The sequence below is a fragment of the Tetranychus urticae genome, chromosome 3 (assembly GCF_039701765.1).
Source record: "Tetranychus urticae isolate SD_2017Ah chromosome 3, NJAU_TeUrti_SD_1.0, whole genome shotgun sequence".
NCBI classification, from domain to species: domain Eukaryota; kingdom Metazoa; phylum Arthropoda; class Arachnida; order Trombidiformes; family Tetranychidae; genus Tetranychus; species Tetranychus urticae.
Genome location: NC_142960.1, coordinates 18,390,590 through 18,417,748, shown reverse-complemented (window position 1 = coordinate 18,417,748; position 27,159 = coordinate 18,390,590). Strand labels below are relative to the sequence as shown.

At 31.7% G+C, this 27,159-nt stretch overlaps 5 protein-coding genes and 5 long non-coding RNA genes across 13 annotated transcripts; 6 read left to right on the top strand and 4 right to left on the bottom strand.

Annotated features, from left to right (window-relative positions):
* Nucleotides 1–2,212: 2,212 nt before the first annotated feature.
* Nucleotides 2,213–4,193, top strand: LOC107363341 (short-chain dehydrogenase/reductase family 16C member 6). The gene is made up of 2 exons (XM_025161030.2): nucleotides 2,213–2,693; nucleotides 3,097–4,193. The coding sequence occupies exon 2, from the start codon at nucleotides 3,098–3,100 to the stop codon at nucleotides 4,019–4,021; it is 924 nt and encodes a 307-aa protein (XP_025016798.1). The 5' UTR covers nucleotides 2,213–2,693; nucleotide 3,097; the 3' UTR covers nucleotides 4,022–4,193.
* A 327-nt stretch (nucleotides 4,194–4,520) lies between these two features.
* Nucleotides 4,521–5,741, top strand: RpL7 (ribosomal protein L7). Its single transcript, XM_015930513.3, has 4 exons — nucleotides 4,521–4,633; nucleotides 4,761–4,908; nucleotides 4,999–5,165; nucleotides 5,231–5,741. The coding sequence occupies exons 1-4, from the start codon at nucleotides 4,620–4,622 to the stop codon at nucleotides 5,685–5,687; spliced, it is 786 nt and encodes a 261-aa protein (XP_015785999.1). The 5' UTR covers nucleotides 4,521–4,619; the 3' UTR covers nucleotides 5,688–5,741.
* Nucleotides 5,742–5,879: 138 nt separating this feature from the next.
* On the bottom strand, nucleotides 5,880–7,232 carry mTerf3 (mitochondrial transcription termination factor 3). Its single transcript, XM_015930512.3, has 3 exons — nucleotides 6,412–7,232; nucleotides 6,257–6,347; nucleotides 5,880–6,201 (listed from the first exon to the last, which is right to left on the bottom strand). Exons 1-3 carry the CDS (start codon nucleotides 7,144–7,146, stop codon nucleotides 5,924–5,926), a joined length of 1,104 nt encoding a protein of 367 aa, XP_015785998.1. The 5' UTR covers nucleotides 7,147–7,232; the 3' UTR covers nucleotides 5,880–5,923.
* A 1,241-nt stretch (nucleotides 7,233–8,473) lies between these two features.
* Nucleotides 8,474–12,994, top strand: LOC107363183 (nose resistant to fluoxetine protein 6-like). Its single transcript, XM_089268548.1, has 8 exons — nucleotides 8,474–8,684; nucleotides 8,932–9,543; nucleotides 10,037–10,387; nucleotides 10,894–11,371; nucleotides 11,451–11,712; nucleotides 11,778–11,983; nucleotides 12,048–12,519; nucleotides 12,585–12,994. Exons 1-8 carry the CDS (start codon nucleotides 8,609–8,611, stop codon nucleotides 12,822–12,824), a joined length of 2,697 nt encoding a protein of 898 aa, XP_089124674.1. The 5' UTR covers nucleotides 8,474–8,608; the 3' UTR covers nucleotides 12,825–12,994.
* Nucleotides 9,537–10,695, bottom strand: LOC149093535 (uncharacterized). 2 transcript variants are annotated; one of them, XR_016199396.1, is made up of 2 exons: nucleotides 10,500–10,695; nucleotides 9,537–10,422 (listed from the first exon to the last, which is right to left on the bottom strand). It is a non-coding gene; the product is annotated as an uncharacterized LOC149093535 (long non-coding RNA). The 2 variants fall into 2 exon arrangements; XR_016199397.1 differs by having other exon boundaries at nucleotides 10,507–10,695.
* LOC107363186 (uncharacterized) lies at nucleotides 11,017–14,662 on the bottom strand. Its single transcript, XR_001568827.3, has 3 exons — nucleotides 14,521–14,662; nucleotides 14,083–14,416; nucleotides 11,017–12,780 (listed from the first exon to the last, which is right to left on the bottom strand). It is a non-coding gene; the product is annotated as an uncharacterized LOC107363186 (long non-coding RNA).
* On the top strand, nucleotides 13,982–23,472 carry LOC107363184 (uncharacterized). Of its 3 annotated transcripts, none has more exons than XM_015930369.3 (5): nucleotides 14,037–14,605; nucleotides 14,853–14,907; nucleotides 15,880–16,075; nucleotides 20,593–20,762; nucleotides 23,002–23,472. In XM_015930369.3, the coding sequence occupies exons 2-5, from the start codon at nucleotides 14,860–14,862 to the stop codon at nucleotides 23,122–23,124; spliced, it is 537 nt and encodes a 178-aa protein (XP_015785855.1). In that variant the 5' UTR covers nucleotides 14,037–14,605; nucleotides 14,853–14,859; the 3' UTR covers nucleotides 23,125–23,472. The 3 variants fall into 3 exon arrangements, with proteins under 3 accessions (XP_089124676.1, XP_015785855.1, XP_025016842.1); XM_025161074.2 differs by having other exon boundaries at nucleotides 14,092–14,605; nucleotides 14,683–14,907; XM_089268550.1 differs by having other exon boundaries at nucleotides 13,982–14,907.
* On the top strand, nucleotides 17,215–18,377 carry LOC112538972 (uncharacterized). The gene is made up of 2 exons (XR_003082474.2): nucleotides 17,215–17,995; nucleotides 18,070–18,377. It is a non-coding gene; the product is annotated as an uncharacterized LOC112538972 (long non-coding RNA).
* LOC149093534 (uncharacterized) lies at nucleotides 19,004–19,741 on the top strand. Its single transcript, XR_016199398.1, has 2 exons — nucleotides 19,004–19,227; nucleotides 19,373–19,741. It is a non-coding gene; the product is annotated as an uncharacterized LOC149093534 (long non-coding RNA).
* Nucleotides 22,533–24,565, bottom strand: LOC107363185 (uncharacterized). Its single transcript, XR_001568826.3, has 2 exons — nucleotides 24,370–24,565; nucleotides 22,533–23,107 (listed from the first exon to the last, which is right to left on the bottom strand). It is a non-coding gene; the product is annotated as an uncharacterized LOC107363185 (long non-coding RNA).
* Between the last annotated feature and the right edge of the window lie 2,594 nt (nucleotides 24,566–27,159).

The following is a 27,159-nucleotide window of genomic DNA, read 5'->3' as shown; positions in this document are numbered from 1 at the left end:
ATTCGAACGATATGGCGGGAAACGGTACAAGAGTATCCAAAGAAAAATTTTCCAACTGAAATATCAAAAGTTTCAAATAAGTTTCAAAAAATAAAATCATTTAATGATAAACATAAACTTATTGGTAGACTTTTGCTAAGTTCAATTTTCACTAGTTAAAATAACATTTTATTGCTAAATTGTCACTAATTTGTCATTGAGCATCAGAATCATTAAAATCAATTTTCAATTCTTAATGTTAAATGCGTTGAAAAACAGTCAAAAAAGCCTTTTACCGTGCTAAAATTAATGGTTTCAACTTAATTTTAAATATCGAAAGAACGAGAAATGAAAGAGTAAAATAGAGTACAGAGTGTAGTAAATTTTCGACTAGAAAGTCTGAACTCTTCCTGCACTCTTTGCTGCCATCTATCAGTGATATTCCCCCCTTATCTCATTTTTCCCCTCGTCTTGTTGTAGACTCTTTCTTTACTCTTTCTTTACTCTTTGCTTGTTTTTTTGTATGAACTGAGTGTTACTCATTAACTATGATTTATCAAGCTAATGCCATCTATCTTTTTCAATGAAAACTAGGTACGATTTTAAAGTTTTACATTTTAATTTAATTATCACTACAATGTATTTATTCACAATAGTGGTTTACTTTTTCTAAACCATTTATTGTCTTCAATGAACCCATTGTGATTTTTAATTTTACACATGATATTCGGTCGTTTTATCAAGTGTCCTATCTCTTTACGCTATATCAACATCTAAAGAACACACATCGACAAATCTTGAGGTTTCTTGATATGAAAGTTATATTCAAGTTGAGATCTCAATTGTTTCAGGTTGAAATTATAATGCAACGATTTCAAAGATGAAAAGGGAAACTAAAATTATATTTCTTGAACTTGAACCTTGTTTTCGGCGTCTTCTGTTTATGAATTTCCTCACAAACGGTTGTCAATCATTTATATAAGTTTTCCGGTTTTTGAAGGAATAACGATCAATGTAAATATTGATGAATCGAGTCTTGATCAGACTCTAATCGCCATTCCTTTCAGCTATCATCTTCATCATAATCATCAAAACAGTCCAAGGTTTTGGTTGAAAAACATGCGATCAAATTACATTTCAGTTTGACTACTTTTTCAACCTGAGTTTAATGCAGACGAACTTGTTTCAAATATTTACTCGTCAATATTTACATTGTACTAATTTAACTAATTATAGATAAAATGATTAAAATTCTGAAACAAATTTGGCGTTTGATTTCACTCGAACGATTAAGCTTTTAACACTGAATTAGCCATTCCTTAAACTCTGAAAACCTTGATTTAGTTAATTTCATTTCGATTCCTTATTTAAACTCTCATCTAAAGATCAAGTTTAAGCTAAAATATGCTAAATTATCTGTTAATCATTTATTTCATATGGCCATGAGTTCGTCTTGATTAATAAACAAGTCTCAACTGAAACGATCATCAATATGCGTTAACTTGATTCGCATTTGACCTACACCTTGAGGCAAGATTGTTGAATAGATAAAATTTTGTGTATGTCAAGGTTTATTATTAACTTTGTTTTATTACCATTAGCATTTCGTCGAATTGAAAACATTTATTCATTTCAATTCATTATCAATCATAATTATATCAGACCATTAATATCACGTAATTATTTCATTAAACAATTGTAAATCAATTGAGGACAAAAGCAAACCAAAATCAAATGTACAGCACATTTCATTATGCATTATAAAAATCAACAATTTCATTGTTTCATCTCTCATTCATATTTACATATCAAATGTCTTATTTTATTATTTAAATTGTCCTGGTAATAGACTTAAATTACCTTGATAAACTTAAATAACCTCTGCTAATCAAAAATGGCCTTGCATTGGGCTTAAATTGTGTTTAAATTTCCACAGATTTCTCATGGTCTTCAAGAGTCTCCTCTAGCAATTACAGTAGTCTATAAATAAAGTCAACAGAAATCATTCTATCATTGGATAACCAGAGATTGAATAATAAAGAAAGGCAATTAATAGTCAAGTTAATGGTGAAGCTAAATTGTAGGGACAATTAAGGAAACCCCTTTCTAATATTGTTTGATTAACAGGCCAAAAAGAGCTTCTATTTTAACAAGTCAATCCATTTGCTTTGCTTTGAAAATCTATTCTTGTATCTTTGTGGTTATTGGTAAAATTGAGTGGCATGATTATCCTCGTTGAGTTACCATTTCTCAATCTGAGTTGACCGTCATGCCATTTATCAGGTGAGTGTCGATTGAATAATAAGACTTAATTCATTTCATTATTATCTTTAACACTGAAAATAAAATTAAATCGTTGTTACCAACAATCATTATTTTGTGAACGCCCTGAAACCAAAATTGTCAACAACTCTCACACTTCTGTTTCACTGTGAACGCATCAACACTGAGCTCTTTCTTAATGGTCTCCTCTTTTGTTTTTGTTTTTATCTGTTTAAGTTAACTAACGCAACTATTATTGTGCTTTTTTACCTTGAATCAAACCTTGATTAAAGTTATATCAAAAAAGTTCATCATTGTGGCAGCATTTTAGTTAACTTTTTTAAGTTAACATACAAACATCTGTACATACGCTGCTGGTTTTTTTTGGTTAACATTGGTCAAAATATTACTTATTTTGTTTTAAAATAGGAAAACCAATATTTGTTTCCCATGTAAGTTACGCTGTTAATTATCATATTTACATTTTCCATACTAATTCCTATTAATCATCCTCTTAACCTTCATTCTTTCCGATCCATTTTCTCATTCAATTCCACTTTTCCTTCATTTACTTGTCTCACTTGAACAAACATCTCTTCACAACACTTGCAATTTTACATCTTGGCCATTATTTACCGGTTTCCCTAGCAATACACTTATTTTCATGTATCTGTGGTGAAAAGAGGATTGTTCAACCTCAGTTACCATCATGTTTTTATCCTATGTTAACCTGTGACTTAACCTTCATTGCTCAGTTTATTCTCAGTTTATCCTTTGTTTGAACCTTTTATTCATTTATCCTTTTTTGTTTTCTCTATTTTCATATCACCATCATCTGGAATCTCCTCGTTAAAGAATGGATGTGTTAAAAACAATTGGTCTTGCTATCTACCATTGGTTGGAGGCTATTATTTTGTTTTTCATTCCTCGTCATTTACGATTCAAGGATATCTCGCAAGAAGTAGTTTTAATCACCGGAGCTGGGAGCGGAATTGGTAGACTTTTAGCTGTCAAACTTGCTAGTCAAGTAGATTATTTAGTTCTCTGGGATATTGTTGAGTCTCGTTTACAAGAAACTGGTAAAGAAGTGGAAAGGGCTGGTGGAAAGTGTAAATTATATGTTGTTGATATTTCAGATAGCAAACAAGTCTATTCAACAGCAGATCGAGTTAAACGAGATGTTGGAGCTGTATCTGTGATAATTAACAATGCTGGTATCGTTTCTGGTAAATCAATTCTTGAACTCAGTGATGAAGCTATACTCAAAACATTTGAAGTTAATGTTTTTTCCCATTTCTGGATCAACAAGGCTTTCCTACCAGAAATGATGTCTGCCAATAAGGGTCATATTTTATCTATGGCTTCTGTTGCATCTTTTGTTGGTTCTGATAAATTAACTGATTACTCGTCTTCAAAAGCTGCTGCTTACATGCTACAAGAATCGCTGTTTCTTGAACTCAAAACTGCTGGCTATGATGGCATTAAAATAACCACCGTATGCCCTTACTTCATTGACACTGGAATGTTCCAGGGTGCTTACGATAAAGTGATCCCTATGTTGAAACCAGATTACACTGCTGACAAAATAATTGAAGCTTTACGAACTGACCAGTATCTTTTGATCCTACCAAGGCTATTTTATTTCATGAGTGCTATAAAAACAATGATTCCTGCAAAGAGTGGCTTTTATCTCTACAGTTTACTTGGTGGACTAGAAATGATGAAAGGCTTTGCTGGACGTAATAATAATATTGAGAACGCTAAAGTGAAGAGCAATTAAACAACAATCAATGGCTGTTTATTTTTTCTGATTAACTATAAAATACATTTTTCCTTATCATCGAAAAATTTCTTTGATCTTTGGTCGCAATTTGAAATCCTTTGTATATTCCTCTTGTAATCTTTCCTCATTCAACCACTTCATATCGTTATTAAAATTTAATTAATAATAATTTTTTCATTTCTTTGCTTGAATCTAAAATTAAAATCTAATACTTTAATTGTAAACGATGAAAATTTGAACAATCAGTTAGAATTGAATTGAGTTAATATTGAAATTAATAATAAAACATTCAAATCAAAATAAATGAGGGACAATTCTCCATTAAATTGTTAAGAATAAAAAAAATAAGAGCTAGTAAATTAAATTGCATTTTAATCAGTTGCTCAACTCAATGGTTAACGAGATAGAGAATGAGTTTTGAATTTACCTCCCAAGTTTTTAAAGCAAACATGTTGCCTTGGCAACACTGCGGAAACGGAAAAGTATTTTTAGTGAACACAATTTTGTGTGAGGTTTCTCAAGCCGTGCTTTTCTTGTTAAATTGTGGTTTGTTGATTAGTTTTTTGATTTAGTTAACTAATTTAATTTAATTATAATGGCTGATGCTCAGTGAGTATATTTTTTAATAACGTTTAATCTATCATTCTTTACATACTTTGTGTGAATTATGTTATTATGTGTTTTAGTTTTTCTATGTTGACTCTTACCGATTTTGTTTTATTCATTCCCTTTACAGGACTGCTCCTAAGGCTAAAAAGCCAACAACTCCAGTTTCCAAAGGAATTGAAAAGATTCCCACCATCCCCGAATCTTTGCTTAAAAAGAGGAAACGCATTGCAAAGCTTAAAGCCAGAGCTATTTCAAATGTTTTGAAGAGAAGACAGGTAAGATATTCAATGAACACCGGCTAAATGGACTACATTCCTCAGTACAACCTTTAATCTAACCATTATGCCATGCTTTATCTTTTCTAGCTTTTCAAAAAGAAGAAGGCAGACATCTTCAAGCGTGCCGAAAAATATGTTAAGGAATACAGGTTAGCTGAACGTGATATGGTCCGTTTGAAGAAACAAGCTAAGACCCACGGAAATTACTATGTTGCTCCTGAACCTAAATTGGCTTTGGTTATTCGAATCAGAGGGTAAGTTTTTCATCAAAAACTGCCATTTCAAACATATTTTATCCATTATTTCGTTTCTTTTGCAGAGTCAACGGTTTAAGTCCCAAACCACGAAAGGTTCTTCAGTTACTCCGTCTTAGACAAATTAACAATGCTACATTTGTTAAATTGAACAAGGCATCTTTGAATATGCTTCGAATTGCCGAACCATACATCACCTGGGGTTATCCTAATTTGAAGACAATACGTGAACTTGTCTACAAACGTGGTTTTGCTCGTTTGGATCGCAAAAGAACCCCTCTTATCGATAACAGAATTATCGAACGTCGTTTGGGTAAAGGAGGTATCATCTGTATGGAGGATTTAATTCATGAACTTTATACAGTTGGTCCCAACTTCAAAAAAGCCAATAACTTCTTGTGGCACTTTAAATTGAATAACCCTAAAGGAGGATGGCGTAAAAAGGTTACACATTACGTCGAAGGGGGTGACTTTGGTAATAGAGAAGATAAAATCAACGAACTTGTAAGACGAATGATTTAATTTGGATGAGTAATAAGTTTAAAATAAAAGCCGTTTTGTCAATATTTACGATAATTGTTTGATTCCATAAGTTCTTTATTTGTGATAGTGTGATTGAATTCAAGGTTAACTACACGAATACAACATTTTGCTGAAGTGTTAAAATATCTTGTGCTAATGAAACCAAAGTAATTCATCATTGGATATAAGACATTCAAAGCATGAGATTTAAATGCATTTAATGCTAATACACGAGTTTAACAAGATTTGGTATATTTAATAAAATCTAAAACAGAAGTTTTCGCACATTTCTCTATGAAGACAGGAAGACTGACAACACAGAGATCATCTAAAGCTGTGAAACAAGGTTTTTTCGGGTCCGGTTGGAAAAGATTCAGGAGTTTGAGATAATTGATGCGAGCCACCAACATACTTAATTGAGCAGTTAAACAATAAGGCGAATTCACGATAAGTTCCCTTGAGTAACCATTTCGTTCATGAAGAAGATCAAACGTCTTTTCCAAATGTGGGCAATCTGAAATTGAATAAGATATTAGTTCATCTTGAATTAATTGTTAAACTTATCTTACCTCTATAAATGCAAGATGGTGCTCCAACAATTATCTTACGAATTTGATCTCCACTAAAGCCCATGACTTCTTTGAGAGCAAATGATATGGCCTGAAAGATTTGACAAAGTTTAATTAATAGACACACCATCACTTTGAAGTCAATCTTAACTTACCTTGTATCTGAGATGAGTGAAATGAATAACTTTAGGATGATGAGATATAATTTGCCGAACATCATTTCCCGTCAAACGAAACTCTCTTTGCAAGAATCCCAATGCAGTATCAACCCTTTTCACTGTAAAACTAAGGAAGGGAGGATAACGAATCAAAATCATCTGGATCATTTCTTGAGTGAACTTTTTGCTTTTCAAATATTCCAATCTTATATTCAAGTTTTCAATGGATTCTCTAAATATGAGAGGATTACAAGTTATCCATGTACCAAGTGCATCATCTTCTATACCGAGACTCTTTAAATATAACAAATGCTGTTTTATATCACGATTAAAATCAAGTCGAATCAAATATTGGGCGATTTCTCGATCTTGTTCAAGAACGTATAAATTAACACCTAAATCAACAAGACGTTGAAGGGTCGGCATCCTATTAATATAATGAGCCAGATTAAAGGTTGCATTAAGTGGAGGCATTAAATCATCCAAATATTCAAGATCAACCTTGTCAGAGAAAGGGGCCAAATTGGCATCCAAACGTTTGTCATAAACCAAATATTCATCAGTGTTTTTGGATATTAACTCTTCGATTATCTTTTGTTTTTCCAATTGACTAGTTTCAACATTAGATAACTCATTATTTTTAATCACGGCTAAAGATGAACAAAAACTTTGATTAGATACATTTTTTACAATTTCTTTAAATCCATTCAGACGCAGACACCGGCCAATCATTTTGATAGTAATATTGATTGTAAACTCATATAAATTAACATAAACACATGATTAAACTAAATTAGCTTTAAAAAAGAGCTTTCATGGAGTGATTACAAAAATCTCACGTTTATTTTCAAAACAACTCACAGTAAACTGAGCGCGTAAATTGAATTTCCAACAAAAATTATAATATTAAGCAATTTTAATTGTTTCTCGTTAAATATAAATTCTATTGTTCATGAAATAATTAACAATATTTTCTAATAAAAATTAAAAGTAAGCTCATTAATTCAAAAAAGTTCAAAATAATAAAAATCGCCAAATTTCAACACAAATCTTGTGTTTGTGTTTATGAGTTCAACTTAATTGGCTGCTTAAATCTTCTCTAATTAACCAATTAATCGAGCAATTTGTTGGTTTTCATTCAATCTTCCGTTAAATCTAATAATTGACCAGATTTGCATAAAAATCACGACTGTTTTAGTGATTCTTATTCAACTAATAAAAATTTGAGGTTAATCAAAGACATGTTGAAGTCAATTTTCACTCAGCTGTCATGTTACATCTTCAATTATCTATTCAATTCATTTAATTGGACTTATTTGACATGATTCAGTTTAAAAAGTGTAAATGAGTTTATTCTCAGTGAATTAATTAACAAAATAAAGTTAATACTAATCAACATTAGATTAGTTTCCGGATTAGTGTGGGTGCTTCGGATTCAACCATTATAAACCACATCAACATCATAATTTTTCACCGTAATCACGCTGCAATTTGTAGTGACTTCCGTATGAGACATGACCAGTTTCTTAATTTAACAATTTCGATGGTTAAATTTGCTCAAAGAATTTATAATTGTTCTCTAATTGTAATTAAAAGCATCCATAAAGTAAACACTTGTTGCAACTAACCAAGCATTAAAACTGGTGACAATAAAAATAACTAAAAATTGACAAAATTGCGATTTTACATTTTCTGTTTAAATAAGTCGTTGAGACGCCACTCAACATATCATTGGAATATGTAAATTACAATTAATACTGACAAGGTGTATGGATCATGGTATGTCTTTAAGTCACTCAGAAATTCTTAGACTCAATCTAAGCTTCAAGTAAATTCATCAATTAGCCATACTTAATGGCACTCTCACTCATCAGCTGGTGAAATAAACAAGCTTAACAAATAGTTGAATTTTTCGCCTGTTTTTTACCATTTACTGACCATCCATTAAATTAAAACAATCAAGCAATTAGATTAACCTGAGGATATGATCACCCTTCATTTCAATCTTCTCAATCGTGTGACTGTCTTCCTACTTTTCATTAACCTTTATCATTCTGTTTAATTTCACTTTTCGTGAACTTGTACCTTTATCTCTTCCTTCTCTCCTCTTACCGTTTGTGTCCATTTTTCAAGCTTCTTATCTTCCATTCCTTCTTTTGTGATTTCAAATGTGATTCTGAACAATTTTGTGTTAATGATGTACACCGTAAAAAAAGTAGAACATGATGATGAACAGGTTTTTGGTCATAAGAGCAAAGGTAAAAAGAAAGGTAAGGCGAAAAAGATACAATGAAGAAAGGTTCACCGATGCTGAGGGAGAAAGTAAAAGTGAGAAGGACCAAGAAGATGCTTATCTTCCGACTTTCAACATGATGATGATTCTGACGGACTCTGTTTATCCGTAAACAGAAATCATATCGATTTTATTGGACAGCAAATTGATTAAAGCCATGAAGTTTACTAAAATCGTGTTAACCATCAACATAATCCTTTCAATTGTATTTCATGTATCTTCAGCTGAATTATTGGATCATAATAACACAAAAACAACAACTAAACCACTTCTACCATCAGAAGCAACAACACAAACACCAGCGGCTGTGACAACCTCATCATCATTCTCATCATTCAGAGAGTCTGAAGATTCTTCTGCAACTTATCTTGATAATAATGATAGTGAATCAAACTCGACAAATGATGAAACAGCGGATTTAACCAGTGACGGTGCTAATGAATCTATCGATTCAACAACATCAACTACAATTGATGATGACTCTGAAGATTTTGTGCCGTCTGCCGAATCACCTGAATCTGAATCGCCTGGCTCCAATAAGGATTCAACTAATGTGATTAATCCAGAGCAAGATGATCAAGTTAATAGTCCAACAGAAGATTATTCCGATAGTGAGGATGAAGATAATCTTTATCATGTTGGTCATATTAATCAGACGGTTGAATTGTTGTCGAGATGGGCCAAGATCACCGAAAATGCCATTCAAATGGTTGTTAGTGAAGCAATGCCTCATGCCACTGAATTTGGTTATCGATTCGACATCTCTGAGGAATGTATTCTTAGTCTTTTGCAGCTCGTAAATGGTTTCCGTAAACAAAAGGCCTGGGCATTTCGATGTGAGTCCAACTCTTTTATTGAAATCACTCAATTGTTGACATACAATGTTATATTTTTGTCAGTTTATTTTAGATCTATCAATCAATTTTTCTGTAACTATTTGTGTTATTGGTATTATTAGAGAACTGTTTCTCCTAAAGTAATAACTCAAAGTTGCTATTATAACAATATTCAAAAAAAGTTACACTTCAGAAAAGATTAGCCATCATTGAACAATTAAAAGAACTACAATTGAATATAGTTAATTTTCTTCCACCCATCTATATGTAGTGATTTAAGTAATTTCAATTCTTGTTTTTGCATTGGAACTCTTTTTTTAGCCAGGAAACAATTTGTTGTATAATTGGTTTAACCACATTCAACAATCATGTCCTATTAATCTGGTTTGCTTTATCGAGATACAATTAATGACAGTTAAAGTATTCTGCAAATATGAAATCAAACATGAAATAATTTCAATTTAACAACCACTTTCATTTCCTTTTCTTTTAGTAATTGATTCTTATGGTCGTCCATCGCCTGGATCATTAGATGGAACTGTTACATCTCTTGGTGATTATGATGAGTGTCTTGGAATCGAGTTTCCTAAATATTTTGGTGAAGAAGTCCCCATAACAGGAAAATATTGTACAATCCGGATTGATTTTCCAGTTCCCGATAAACCAGAACGAGTTGAATTTCATCAGCCTAGTGTGGAGTTAAATGGAACCCACCTCAATGAAACAGTTTGGGGTTATTTAACCAAATATCTAAGAACGGCTTACACTATGCGAGGTTTTCGTTTCGGTGTTTGCATACCATCAACATGTTCAGCTGATGAATTAGAGCCTGTTATTAGGAAAGGTATGAATTGTTATTATCACATTGACCTTCTGAACCTGAAAATGAAAAGAATAATAAATATTAGATTTGACAGGCAAGATTAGTTGAATTAACATTGATTTGTTAAGTAAACCTTAAACCTTCAGATGATGCCTCAAATTTTTGAACTTTGTATGAAGAGCGATTATTTTTCCGGAAGTTTTACTTTTAATTGAAGAGATGATTTTCAAAATGATACTTGGTCGATTTAGAGGGAACCTCTAATTGCTCGAAATAAATTTAAATCGTTTCTTAATTGGCATTTCAATTTGACCATTATGACCTCAAACCTTCACAACAAATAAATTTCCCATCACAATGTTCACGATAATAGAAGTGAGGATAACAGGTAGAATTATCGCCAGTTTAACATGTAAATAAGTATTCAAATTACAAATCTGAATATTGTATGTAGGCCAACAATCATCTCTCAATGAGAAGTGAAAACAATTGACATTCAATAATATTTTTACGTACTTCTCCTTTAGCTGCTTCACCAATCCTACAGATGCCCTTGACCTTCGGACCTGATGATGAGTGTTCATATCGAGCTGAGGTCATTCCCTTGAATTTTTACTCCAAAATATCATTAACCTTTTTTGCCGCCATAATTAGTGTCGTTGTACTTTCCACCGTTCTGGATCTCTTTGGATTGATAACTCGTCAAACCAATCAATCTTCAATCATGACATTCGGCAAAATGTTTGCTTCATGTTTCTCTTTTAACCAGGCTAATCAGTATCTAAATAGACCATCAGGAAAAAGTACTCCAAACATTCTTAGTGGATTAGCTGTGTTGACCATGTATTGTTTGATTATTGGCCATACGTACTTTTTTGGTGGTTTTTACAAAACATCGGAGTCAATTAATCGTTGGACTGAAGATTTGCCTTCAAATCTTGGCAAGCTGACCAATCAAGTTTTCTTGAATACACATTTATTTCTGGATAGTTTATTTTTCATCAGGTATGTAAACTAGCTGGTGACTATTTACGTTTTGATCATTTAATTGTTGTTTTCTCATTTTTGCTTCTTTTGTATTCAGCGGTGTTTCAATTGCTTGCTTGTATTTGCCAAAAGTTTCATCAACAAGATGGATTTCAGATTATCTTTTACTGGTTTTATCTCGATGGTTACGATTTGTTCCTTTAATTTCAGGAGTCATCTTAATCAATTATTTGTTCCCATATTTGAGCTCGGGTCCAAATTATAAATATCATGTGTATCAAATTATCGACAATTGTCAAGTTAATTGGTGGTCACATTTTCTAGCGATTGGTAATTTGTATGGCAACGTTGACACAATGGTGAGAATTGTTTAATTTTCATTCAAATTAGATTGTCGCTCATTGATTTTTTTATTCAATTTCAGTGCGCCCCGCATCTTTGGTATCTTTCAGTGGATATACAGCTTCATCTGTTTTGTATCATTATTTTCATGGGTTACCATCGAAGCATCAATACTGGACTTATTTTGAATTTGATTTTCATATTCATTGGTGTTTTATCATCAGCAATTTCCAATCTTTATTATGATACAAATGCAACCTTTGGATTGGACCATATCGTAGATTATGAGTGAGTTCATCATGAATTGAAGGTTAAAAAAATATAATAACGTTTATTTGTAATTTACCAACAGCTCGCTTCAACGCCAGTTTGATGTAACGTATTTTCCAACTTATCTACATTTGGCTCCATTCGCATTTGGCATCATGATTGGTACTCTGGTTCATAAATATACAAATAAAACCAAGCCAATCAAGTTTTCAATGCTTATTTCAGTGAATGGATGGCTTTTCTGTGCCTTTTTGAGTATAGTCGCCATGTTTAGTAGCTTTCTCTGGAACAATGTTGATATCCATTTTAATTTAAATCTTTCTAGTCGTGTTATCTTCGCTGGATTTCAGCGAACTTTATGGTGTTCATTTTTAGCTTGGGCCATCTTCTTGTGTACAACTGGAGAGTCAAATTTTTTCACCTCTGCTCTTTCATCGCACCACTTCAGAGTTCTGAGTAGACTTGTTGGTTGCATTTATGCTGTACATACAATTCCAATCGACATCCGAACTTATTCCTTTAAATTCACCAAATTGTGGGATGACCATTTCTTCGTAAGTATTTCTTTGTCTTTAAAATATCGATGACAATAACAATTTTGTTCATTTCCAATTCACAGATATCTTGGTCACTATTCAACATAGTTTCTGCCATAACACTTGGGTACCTTTTCTTCATCTTTCTGGAATTTCCTATCATCAGGATTATTCATTTGCTTCGAGTGACAGACCCAACAGCTTTTAATGATGACACTACCAAAAGAAATCCATCCAAAGACAGCAAATTTAAATTCACCTCCAAGATTTCAAGTTTATCTGCAAGAAAAAATGGTAAATTTGAAATCAATCCTAAAGTATAATCATATAAATATCAAGCTCTCACATTTTCTGTAAATTTACCTATTTTCACATCTTTCATAATCATTCATATTGTAAATTTTGAATCTCAAAGTCATATTCAGTTTCATTTGAAATTATTCACATTTTTTTTGTAAAAAAGATTAAAATCGGTATAAAATATAACTCTAAACTATGCGTTTAAATGAAATAACGTTTACTGGCAAACTTGATATCAAAACACATGTTGAAAATTATTCAAGTTGCAAAGTAAGATATCAAGTTAATTGATGAGTGATTAATTGATACGTTGAATAAGAAATTTCACGCAAAAATGTTATTCAATCTGCAGATTAAAGTTACAAGAAACTATACATAATCGCGATTATTCAACAGCATCACGATTGGTTTTCAAAATTACCTTAAACCATTTATGATTTATTGTGTTACAATAATGAAAAATATTACCTGAAAAGCAGAAAGGATTAAATAATAATATTGTTTCAAAACTGACGTGCAGCAAAAAAATGTTTCACCATGAAAACATGAAAGTAGTTAAGCGTATTAAGGTCGTTTTCAGGCAGAAAAATAATGAATTTGAATAATCTTTGCTCGCTATGCAGTCTCAAGCTTAATTAACTAACTTCAATTGATTATTATCAAAAAACTAAAGACGCTTTATTTCAACAGCAAACAATCAATGTCCTTCAACTGATTGATTTTAATTCATCACCTTAATGATTAACTGAAAGAAAATTAAAGTATGATAGATTGATTAGTTAGTCAGTTGAAGCAATTTTCGCAAAACTTGCAAAACTTGATATAATAATATTCATAAAAATCTTGTCAAATATAGATTGAAATTTTATACAATTGTCGCAATGGATCAAGCTAATCAATCAGTTGAACTTCAAAGATTCTCAATCCATTTGAAATCATTTACCATTGACCAGTGGGTTCACTTGGTTTACCCACAAGATGAGTGTTAATCAACACAGAGGTTTATGACCTTACCCGTATCAATTCAAGGTCTATCCCAATCAGCATCATCTTCATCAATTTCACTTATTCACATATCACCATTAGAAGCACCATCATCATCTAGCTACCGGTTATTAAATTAATCCTGAGGCTATTAAATATCAATAGCGGTCCATTGAATATACACATCAGGTTAATAACTACCAACTCCAACTCAAATGTAGCTTTCCTTGACTGTAAAAGTATCATTCACTCTCACTCACCAAAAAATTTTACCTTTTTTTCAAGATACGTACTTACATTTCTGATTCATAAACAGTCTGGTGTAAAAAAATCCCCATCAAAAACCTATCATTATCATTTGTTCATTTGTTTCGTTCCCTTTACTCTTGAATTCATGACATTTCATGTCTTTCCTCTCCTGTAATCACTTTCCCTTTGGTGCTCCTTAAACGTTCTTGCTGGCTCATCCTCATCCCCTCCAACATTATCACCATTTTTTTATCATCTATTGAATCCTCGTCTAATCGAGTCAGTGTCCATCCTTATCAATTATTTTTGTTTGTTCACTAATCTTAAATGTTGATCTCCAGTTGACCAGGAACGTCTCCTCCTAGGAACAAAGAAACTCACACTAACAGCAATAAGAACGAAGAAAAATAAAAAAGGAAATCTTGAAATTAGCTTTAATTGCTACCTTGGTTTCAGAAACGTTTATGTTTTTTTAATTAATCTTACCTTTTAGATCTTACTGACCAACAAAATCAGCAAACAGTCAAATTATTGTGATAATATTTATTGTTGTTAATGTTAGCTGTTGAATGTTCTGGATCTACCAACATCTCCATTTGTGAACTCATGTTCCTTCTCTCGTTTCCTTTCTTGTATCATCCATTCCAGTATCCACCATTATCCTGCACTTGATCCTTCTTTTCCTCCTTTCAACTGGTTAACAATTAACGTGACTGTTTAATTTAATTGTTAAAGGTGAAAGAAAAAAAGAAACAAAAATATTCACCAAATAAAACGTTTATATCTTTTGTCAACTTTTGTGTATCTTACATCTTAAGTATCACCATGTCAACAATTGGCGCTCATTTCTACATAACAATCGTCGTTTTTTTGGTGAGTCTTCTTTTCAACATTTTCCGTCTTTCTTAATTAATAACTATAATTTGAAAAGTGTTTTTTAAATTAAAATGAAACTAAAAATCTATTAAAACACGAAAATGTGCCACAAGAATACAAAGATTCTGACAAAGATTCACAATTTTCTGGTTACTGCAATTTTAAATTTAACCGCTGACATGCATTATCCAAATCAATAGCTATTGATAATGTTAACCCATCTTCAAAAATAACCAGAAAATAGATGAGCTTATCTAATACAGTAGACCCTCTCAAATTGTCATGTCGTGGGACTAGCTTTTGGGTAAAAGTCTGAACTTTAGTTACATGTATACGGATACGAGGAGGAGCGTTAACACACAATTTGAACCAACCGCGAAAAAGACAATCATATGTTAATTTTAACTAATCATTTCATAAAAATGAAACTTCTTTTTAAATTATTTTTAACCAATTTCAAATAAGTAGACAAATAAATTGACCAGCAATCCACTCCAGGATTAGCTTTAATATCTTTCTCTGTTGAGTTATTCTCGGTGTTATTATCCCAGTGATTGATATTAAATTCAAAAAGATCGTCAATTGGATGCTGATTTAAGTCTCGTGTCCGTATAACTAGACCCAAAGAGTGAACCCAATACCCAAATATGTAAAATCTAGGTTCGTCATAATTTGAGGTTAACCAGACATAAATATAATTTTCAATTCAACCGCTCGATCAAATTGTGTTGACTTGTGAAAAAATTGTGTTATTCAACATAACTTCTGCTTTATGGATCACTTTGTTGATCTGATTTGTTAGAAGTAGCCGTATTCTCGCTTGACCAACAGAATGGATCATTGGTTAATCTTAATGGTTGAAGTAACAATGTGGGCTCGCCATTTCCTTGATTAATGTTCATTTTGCTGAATACTTTTTTCTACATTTATTTGTCAACTGATTCCTCTTTTTTTTCTAATCAATCCTAGGTAAACTGTACTTTCCTTGCCAACTCTGGTCTTCCTAGAAATGGTCACCAAACTCCATCTTGGCGATCTCTTCCAATAAACATGAGCCAATTGGCTGATAATGACCTTAACGGAAAGGAATCTTCTTTAATCTCAGGTTTACAGCCTCAAGGAGAGCAAATAGTCAAGAAACATTTCATATCCTCCAAAGTCAACGGTAAGTAAAACCCTAATCTTTACATCTGTTCTCTGTTTATCCTTTTTTTTATCTGCCATCTTTAGCTATCAATTACAGTTAGCTCAACTATCACAAAGGGTCAAAAGCCTTAATCATTTAGTCTTTATTCAACAAGTTTCAAAGGGTAAATCGCGATCAAGACTAATGAACTTTGATTGATGTTTCAAGCCTTTCCTGTTGATATTTGCGGGCCAAAATCCAGATATTAATGTACATTTACATTGGCTATCAATTCAGCTGATTCCCAATCCAAAACGCTCATTCAATTTGCCTGTTTGATTTTCCGATCTTGAAAACTGCCCAAAACATTGGGACGAGTTAATGTTTCAAAAAAAGATACATTTGATTCCGGTTATTACTCAATTATTATAATCATAATTTGAAAATTTTACCTACACAATGGATAACTTAATTTAATCTTCAACCTATCAAGGAAACAATTTACAGGAAAAGTCTATTTTAAGGAAGCTTATATTTGCTTTTATTACTAAAGCATTCAACACTAAAATAGATTGTTCAAGTTTGATTGTGTTTACTAATGACTATTTTTTACCACCTTCAATCCAGCTAATTATCTAACCTGAATCAGTCAATTTATTAATTACCTAAGATTATGAAGGGCATTTAACTGATCTCCTGCTATTGTGGTCATAATGGCTATCCAACTGAGCTTTATTTTAAGTATCAATTGAGCATCATCATTGAATTTACCATTTCCTCATGTATTAATATAGTAATCAAATGACAATGGTTAATAAACTAATAAATTGTGTTTCTGGTGGTTTGTGTTTGTAGTTAGCTTCACATTTTTACCAGTAAATAATTTACTTAATGAATTTTCTGGAATCGCTAATTCATTTTCATTTCACGTATACTTTTGATAATTGTTTACATTTTGCTATTCAGTGTATTCAAGTTGAATTTACATCTGAATCGGAAGAAATGTTCTGATATAAATGTTTAATTTTACTGGAATCAATGGAGGTTCCCAGTGTTTGATTGTTTCCCTCTAAATTATGTTTACCTTATAATAGTTGATCTTGAGGCATTGAATCTATTTAACCTTTATTTGAGCAGTGTTAACGTTTCATTATACAATTTAACTGTGATTAATATACAATTATTGGTGGGACAATAAAATTAAATTGTGTGAATCTCTTATCCCCACAATTTTAACTAATCAATATTCAATTGAATGCCAACCTTGTAGACCTTGTTAACCTTATAAATCTCTAATTATCACGGTAATATATCAAATCAATCCTTATTAGATGAAATCTTTATCAGCTAAAATTAACATGAATTATTCCTTTTATTATTTTCCCCTTGCTTATAAAAATCATAGCTTCGATACATGATTATCTCTCTATCAATCATCATTATTCAATCATGATTGAAATAAATTCACAATAAAAGTAAAAGCCTAAAAGTATATTAAGAAGGCAATAGAGGGCGCTGTAACACCAACACACACTGTACTTTCAACTCTTACGAATCAGTAACATTTACATTTGTTAGTAAATAAGTTATTTTAGTAATTATTATTAATATTATTTAACCTGTTTTTTGTTAATTTTGAAGATGTTTAACTTGACAATTCTGTGGATTATCCAAGTCTTTGGAGATTGAATTATTCCTATTAACCTTTTAGATATTTCTGTGAACTGTTTGGTCTTTTGTACACTTGGTTTTTATTTTGGGTCCAGCTCTTTCCATTCAACTTTATCTTTATCCATTCAAATGGTTTGCAATGAGATTTAATCGTTTTTTTTGGTTGAATTATTGAACCCATTTGCAATTATTTAAATGTTTTCAACCAGAATTGTTTGGGTTATTCGGTGAACCATCGTTTAGGCCATCATGAAACCGGAAATTTGAGCAACACTCTTCAAACAAAAAGTATCCTTCTTTTGATTTTACGTTGCACCCTATAACATTTATTAATTTATTTATTTATTATTTCATCTGATTAGCATATAAAACAGGTAACTAGGAAACAAAGTGAAATAGAAGGATGAGCATCATTTTGATGAGACAAGTGAATAAATTTGCTGACCTGATGGTGAATTCAACTGAAAATGTAATACAATGAATCTGAAACCGCAAAACAATGAAAAGAAATCGTTTTTGGATTTGGTTTTTTTCTTTGAAGAGAAAGCAATTTAGATGGTTAATGGTGATCCAAAAAAGAGTTATGAACTACCTTAATTGAAAACATTAATCAGCACAATTGGATTCTATTCATGCCATTCAAAAATAAATACAAAGTTATAAGTTGAGACCAGGATTGAGTCAAGATTTTTTTTCAATATTAGCTGATAATTGATTAAACACATTTAGTTGGAGACCGATTATAACACTTTACATAAAGTAAATAAGCCTAAATCTCAACAATAATCCATCAAATTGATTGTATAACCTAATCAATTCAAGGATGCAAAATGAGCGCCAACTGAATGACTTACAATCAAGTAAATATTTACAATTGAGTTAACCAGTGTCAGGTACAATGAGTAAATATTAAATCAACGAAAATGTGTTAAATCATTTAAAATAAACTACACAATCAAGTTTTTTTTCTCATTCATTGAATGCAAAGGTTTAATGCAACTTATTTATAAGAATGAGAAAAATTTGATTCCATTTAGTTATTGTTAATGGATCTTCCCTGTTTCTCTGTTGAATTAATCCTATCAGTTGAATCATTTTGTAATACATTATATTACACGAAAATTACAATCGTGAAGCAAGGTAAATTGGTTATTGATTGTGATGATCACTTCACCAAAATCAACTTCATTGTCAAGCTACTAAAGTGTAGCAAGATTGGAAAGGCAAAGTAAATGGTGAATCAAAAAAATACGGAAATGATTAAAATTTTTACCCGATTTTTGGTTAATCTTTACCCAGCCAACAATCATATTGTATCAACATCGTTTCTCTGTCAAATGTTAATCAGTTTTTACTTGCAACAATTGATGGTTTTAATATAAAGCAACATCTAAAGCTGGTCATCTCAGAGCTGGTGGCCAGCCAAGAAAGATGAAAATCACGAAATGATTTACAATGTATATTTTAATTTAGTGGGCCTTCTCATTGTGTGATAAACGTTTATTGTTATACATTATTAGGTAAGGAAAGAAACCTGTAAGAGACCAAAAATGAAGAGGAAGAGAAATATAAATGACCTTATGTTCATCATATTCCAGATGATAATGATGACCATTTGAATTAACTGTAAATTGTTGTTGCTACTATTGCATTCTTTTAAAACAGTTATCCGTGTCTTGATGGTCAACTTTAATTTCTTGCCTCTTAAAGTCTCTATCAAAAGGGAAATGGTTTTTCATGGTTTTACCTGTTAAAAAAGGATTCACTTCAATTGGCTGTCAACTTCATCATTTGCTTGTTATTCATCAACATAATTCATCTCAGCATTTCATTTCATCCCTTAATCTTTCACCATTCTTCTCTCAGTCCAGGATATTTTTTTTCTTCTAATATTAATTTTATCATCCTCTTGTTACCTTACTGACCTTAACTTAATGTATTTTATTTAAAATACAAAACACTAAACTATTTAGATGAATAAGAGTGTAAAAAATGTGTTTTATTCATGCGTTTTGTTCATTCAAGTTGACCAAATGTTGATCAAAATCTCATCTCGTTATAACCAGAACCATCGTCTGTTTCATTGAGATTATCATTGTCAGTAGAATCATTAGAAACGAAATTTCTAATTCAAGTCACGTTAAACGGAACGAAGTATTAGCTCGATTTTAATTGTTCATTCCTTTAAAAGATCCTTTGCTTTGTGGTCAAATTGTAATGTGAAATAACAGTTATATTTGTGTTAATTGTTTTCCTTCTCCTTCATATTCCATTTTTAAGCGCAACTAGAATCGTTGACAATTAATGTTAACGGTAGGATAACATGCAATGCTCATTATGAGAGCTTGGTACAATTAAAACTGATTCATGGATGATACTTGAAACCATCAGACATCAGATTAAACCATTTCCACGATCACAATTTAACCAATGTAAATCATTTGACCAGAATGCCGACCACCGGCTCATTTTACGTTTGTTTAAATAACCGGTTTCACAGTTGATTCATTCAAAATAATCAGAAGACTAATCATTAGCAGCAATTTGAATTGAAAATTAGCAAATTAACTTTTGCAACCATGTGTGGGTTAAACCTTGTTTCGTATGTTTACTTATTAAACCACAATTTCAATCATCCAGGTAGTTAGTTAGCAAATTTAAGCGAGTTGGATTGGTTAATCGTTTTATGGATTTTTCATGAGTTTCCATCAGTTTCACTGATACATGATGAAATTATTCAATCAAAGGCTGAACAGGCGATTTTTTAAAGATGTAAACTTGTCAAGTGTTCAATTGAAACAAAATTGATTATCTTTGATGTCTTGATCACATTACAACAGTTTGTATTAATTAATCTTTTCCTTATTTGTTGTCTCCTTTTTTAGTTACTTTATCCTGTGAACCTGAAGAGATTTTGGTCAATCTTAATTTCACTCAACCCTTCAGAGGTGTTGTCCAGTCAGGAGATAATAATACGTCTTGTCGGATACGTGGTGATGGAAGACGTGTTTACGTTCTAAGAGTTCCACACAACTCATGTGGAACCAAACACGTGGTAAGATATCAATTTTTCGTCAAATGACACACATCTAACCAATTAACTTGGTTTCTTTGAGTCGATGATTCCATTTTATTGTTACCATTGATTGTATCAGATGTAGCTTCCAGTTTTCAAAGTCAATCCAAGTCAATGTGTTTCAAGTACTTCTATAACAGGAATCCATATAATTTTCACATAAAATAACGCACATAATGTGAATAGTTGCTCATCTGGAAAACAATTGTCTTATCCATTGTATTATCATCATCTTCAAATTGTTTAACCTTCTTCTGCTACTGAATGCTCATAACTACCAGCGTTTATCATTCCAGTTACCAGTGTTGAGCTAGAAAAAGAAAGACAAACAAAACAATTATTTTTGATTGTTGTTGTTTTGTTTTTACTTGTATCAAACAAGGTTGACAAGTTTAAGTTAATTGTCATTCAAAGTTACACCAGAAAAATATTCACTTATCTTTCTTTAGGTTATGAAAACATTCAAGATAGATTCAAGATCAACCCCGTCAATGATGATTTTGTTAACAACAGGGTTAATTAATCATCTTGTCGTTTGCTACTTGCAATCATGTTTATCGTCCCTTCATGCGTAACTGCACCTTGATTGTTTAATCCACTAGTTTTTACCATTGTACTCTGGTAATAATGAAGACAAAAAAATAAGTGAAACTATGATGATCATGTTGATGATAATGATGGAAGGTGCAAAAAAATAGTTCAAAGTAACGCAACAAATAACAAGAAAAAGCAATTTGATGTTTACCTTTTTATTATTTATTTGCTTGGTGATAATGTTAATGGTGAATGGTGGAAAGTTAAGCTTTGAAAAGGTCAATTGCTCGACCAATTGGACTTCAACTTAGTGTTAATGATGTTACTTTTAAAGTTCGTTCATCGTCCTAATGATGACCTCATTAGCAGTATGTAATCCTTTTATTAAGCCATTTTGATTATTTTTCTGGTTCCCATGTTAATTCAATGTTTCTCTTCTCATGGATCAGTAAATGATCTGCAAAAAAATAAAGATTCAGAAGTCAGTGTTGTTTAAATTTTGTTTACATTGTTAAAAGTGTTCATCATCTAACTTAATGTCTTTTTTTCCACTTGCAGAGTTAAATGCTCTTTGCAAGGGTTAATCTTGAGTGTTGATAACTTTCTTAATTTACTTACCTCTTATGATTATTAGCAATCCAACTGATCCATAGACCTTTACTTTTAATGATCTTGTTGACTATTCTAATCACCATCGATTCCAAGCCAAACCATTTGATTTTATTAACTAACAGCAATCATTAAGGTTACTCATCAATTTTGATTAATCTGCTCTTCTTTTGCCTCGTTTACTGCTTCAACACCTTTTTTTGCCATCTCAATCCATTTCTCGGGGTTAACCGGTAATATCTTAGCCTGATAAAGTTGATAATAGAGTTGGTTAAACCAGTGATCAAGTTGTGATCAATGCTAACATGCAACAGGTAAAATTTTTTAAGGAAACTGACCTTTCTATCTCAATATATTTTTTCACCTGATTCACCATTTTCATTTCTTTCTTTATCATCACAATCATCATATTTTGCTCTTCTCCGTATTATTTTCCTTCCTTGAGTTGAAACAAAACAAAAACCTTGTAAAAGGATGATGATCAAGATGAAGATAACTCTTATAGCCTAGCGACCTTCTTCAACTGGCCTAACTTTAATGGACTAATTTGATAGATAATTTGGCAGATTAATGGTTGATCAGATGGATTGATGGGCTCTAAATCGATTGGCCTTAAAACGCAGTATAATTTATTGTTGAGAAACAAGAGGCAAAAAGATGATCAGACGAAGAGGAGAAGTAAGATAATGGCTGATCATGGCTTCAAGTCCATATTGGCAAGTCATGGTTAAATCTTTATTTAGCGACATTTTGAACCATTAATTGTTTCCAATTGAGATTCCAACACGAATTAAATTTCCTCTCAGGATATATTAACTTCTGATCCATTCACCAGTTGAACCATCATCCAATTAAATAAAACCGTTATATTGTTAATTATATTGTTCAATGGATTGACTTTGAATCATGACTTATAACCGGTTCACAATGTGCACACAAAAAGCAACCAATAGCTTGAGTAGAGTAAAAGTCCATTGAAAGAGACAGTTATTATTCCATGTTGGTTAGGTCCATTTATATTTCCGATAATTGGTTAATCAGATACTTTTTTTGTTATCCTTTTATCCATTGGCAGGTATCAACTGGAAGCTTCTTCAATACACTTTTCATCCGACATCATCCATCACTTGAAATGGAGGGAGACCAATTGAAGACCATTGTTTGTAAATTTGCCACTGAATCTGTATTAATTGGATGATTGTTAAAATGATTAGTATGATATTTAACTTACAAGGATGGCAAATGTTTCAACAATATTTTTGCTCATCTTGAATAACTCTTCAAGAGCAATAAAACATTGATCATAATTCTGACCAAGAGAAATTATTTCATCTTCTCATTCACAAAAACAAACATTATTCCGAACACCTTGGATGACACTGCTAATGACAAATTAAACCATTTCCACCCTTCCTTCACCCTCAGGGGCTTTCTTGTATTCCCTATTAATTGAGCACAGAAAAAAAGAAAGGTTGTATTCCGTAATCGCAATTAAAAGAAACACAAGTTTATTCTCGTCAGATTAAAATGGCTAATTATATGTTAACTGTTTCTCTCATCTCTTGGGTCATCTTCACAAGTTTCCAGCAAAACTGTCCAACTTTAACTCAAACATGAACTTTAAATCAATTTGATCCAACAGAATTAAAGTTCATCAGTGATAATCTTACACATTAATTGATATTTATGCGTAAATGATACGGAAGTATTTTGGAAAAAGTTTATCAAGATATCGTTTCAAATTGACCGCCTATTTCATAGCAAGGTAAAAAAACTCATTTGAATAATAAATTGGCAATGAAAAGGTAAATCAAAATGAATCAATAAAAGTCTACCCTGTTTTAATCAGATCTAAGCTTCATGTTTACACCAAACTTTTCAAATAAAATCAGATAGATCTAAACAAATACAGATAATGGGATTATTTCACATTATAATCCCGATAATCTCTAAATAGTGTAAGACTTTTGGATAAGTGTATAATTGGTGGATTAATGGGGTTATCACAGCACAGTCACGATATACTGTTATACAGTAGGATAAAGATTACCTAACAAGGTAAGTTTCATTGTAAAAGCCATCTTGACTCGAACAATCATCTGAAAGATAGACGGTAGACCATGGATTATTGAACTTGAATCGGTAATTTATGAGAAAATCCAATAATCGTTTGGGCTGGTTGCTTTTGGTAAGCTAAATGTTAAGGGTTAAGTCAATATTTTGAAGAAGATCTGTAGATCTGTTAAACAGAGGTCAATAGAAGACAGTGTTTATCAAGTCAGGGTTATCCAGCAATTCCAATGAACCATTCAATTTGTTCATTGATTTACAACTAAAATCTGATGCGACTCCAGATTTACCACAAAATTTTCAGTTTCACAAGACATGTTAACCCCGAAGATCAAAACAAACAAGCTTCATTTTGTTGGCAACAAACACTTACAGTAAAGATGAAGATGATCAATAAATGCTCGCAATAGAAGGTGAATCCAAAAAGATGTTAACCTTTTGTTTTTAGTCACAAAACACACAAGTAAAACAGATTGAAAAGCACCAAAAGAAGACAACAGAAGGATCAAAAAAACAAACTGTGATCCAAACATGATGTTAATGAATTGAAGAAGCTCAGTTAAAGGTGATGAAAGTGAATGAGCGATGAACCATTAATGTGATAGAAGATAAATAAAGTAGACAAAAAAACATGAAATCAACAGTGATCGTTGTTTTGGCGCTTTTTATCCTTTTCCCAATCAACAGCTTTTCATTTCTTCTCTCATCGACGCCATTTTCAACGGTGCCATTTTTAGTGTCAAAAACAAGACTCATTTTCATCTAATCCTTTTTTCAGCCAATACAATTCCTTTATCTTATCTTCGTTTTATATTCTTTTCACACTTTCTAACGTCTACAGCAAGAACAAAAAGTATCTTTTCACTAGAAAAAGTGATTCAAGTGTGAACTCTTATGTTAACTGATGAATTGTGATTAGCAATTACTAAACAATAGACAGACAAACAAATGATCTAACCAGTTCAAATAGAAAGTTACATTTTCTTAACTTCTCATGTCCATACAAGACTCAAAGCTGCAGACATTGAAATAAATGAAATCTATTTTCAACTCTGAGCTGACAATGATTGCTGAAAGTGAACGAATTGAATATACAGAGGAAAGGAAAGCAAAAAAGCGATATTTCACTTGAAAATGGTGTCAATTTCTTGCAAATTTTCATCATTTAACAATTTTTTTCTCTTCTTTTGTTCCTTTTACAGTGTAACTTTTTACAAACCTCAATTCGTTGTCAATTTTTACCTGTTTTTTTGTGTCTCTTCACGATTCAGTGAAAGTCTTTGAAATTTTTTGGACTAAGACAGTCAATAAAGACGTAAGACTATGAAGCTTCAATTTCAATTATCTTGCCATTGAAGACTCTGTGAATCGGTTCAAGGATTGAGTCTTAATTTGGTTAGTGGTTTACTTACACTTTGATACAACCATCTAAATTAACCTGACAATATTCATCTTTTGACCCAGGTTGAGACATATCTTACAGGCGGGTTTACTTTTGGCAATTAACCTGAAACAATGAACCTTTTCTCAAGACTCATGTATATTGCTTTAAGGGTTGTCGGTTGTTGTTGATAAGAAACGGTTAATTGTTAACAAGTCTATTTGTAGTGGGCCTCATAAAATATGGGAACTCTTTGATTAGAAGACAGTTAAATTGTGGACAATATAAAATATATTTACATGAAATTAAATGTTCCGATTGTGCTTTGTGTCAATTGTTAACAACTTGGCTTCTTTACCATCACCATTAATCCTATCCATTGAATTGAGGTTCAAGTTGATCTCACGAGATTATCAATTTTGGTTGATTGTGTCTGTAATATAAAGTGAAACATGATTAATAATATCCTTTTGGGTTCATTTAAAATTGGATAGATTTTTTGATGATCAACATTTTGTTTTGCTTTGAACGAAACAAAACATTGCGTGTTACCAGATTATTATTATCATTGTTATTAGAATTGATATTTTAATAATAACCCTGAATTATTAGGGCTTAGATTGATTCCATGTTAATCTAAACTGATATTTATTGCAAGTATTCAAGGTGATTGTATTCAAACTTCTTGACCTTCAAAGGCAGCATTGAATTAATATCAGGACCAGATATTTCAATAGATGATAGTTTTACAACACACATTCCTATGAGAAATTCATGTTAAATAGAGATTGATGATTTAGGAATATTAACTTGGTTCCAGTTAAATATGGGTTAGTCGATTGTTATCCTTACAGAATGATCATCAAAATGCCTTTCCAATGTACACTTGATTAGAGAAAATAATCAGAATTCATTTCAATATTGGTCAATCTAAATATTGACTGTTGTTCATCTATTGTTGACTTGATAGTAGCTGATTTAAATGGCTTTCAATGGAACCAATATAATGTTATCCAATAATCTCCATCAATAGAAGAAGAAAAAAATGCAAGTTCATTGAAGTGAATCTAAACGAAGAAGACACAATAACTTTCGTTAATTAGACTAACGATGATGGTGATTTAGAAACAATTTACAATAATCATGTTTTCTAATCTTACCTTGTCTTTTCAAGTAATGAACAAAAGTTAATCAAGCAAAAGCTTGCCATGACAAACACATTGAAATGTTGAACCGCAATTTGATACTCAATTGACTTTGAAATAATATTTTCAATTTATTGAGATGATTGGAGATACAGATTGGTGAAGAGGAAGATGAAGAAAGAAACAGCTAAATGGTGATTAAAAATGGACAATGAATTTTGGTGATTTTGATGGCAATCTGTTTGGTTAGTTGTCTTTGTAAGAGAAACATTTCACTTCATCTTATTGACAAAAAAACAGCATAAGAAACTCAAAGTACAGTCACTGGAAAAAGGTAAAGGTTGACATTTCAATTGATGCAAAGTAACTAGAAAAAAAATACACTAAAGAAGCAAGTTATTGCCAAAAAAAGCAAATTAAAGATGCCAAAATAGAGGTTAAAGGTAAAAAGATGGTTTAGGTTCCCATGTGAGGTCGATGTAACAAAGGGAGACAGTTAAGGACAGAGAATGGTTCAAAGTGCGAAAATGTCTTATCTAACAAAAACTGTGAGATGAGACATCGGGTTAGATTTGGTTTAACGACAAAAAAATAGAAAGAGAAAGTAAACGATGCAAAGAAAGAGAAAAAGCTTTTC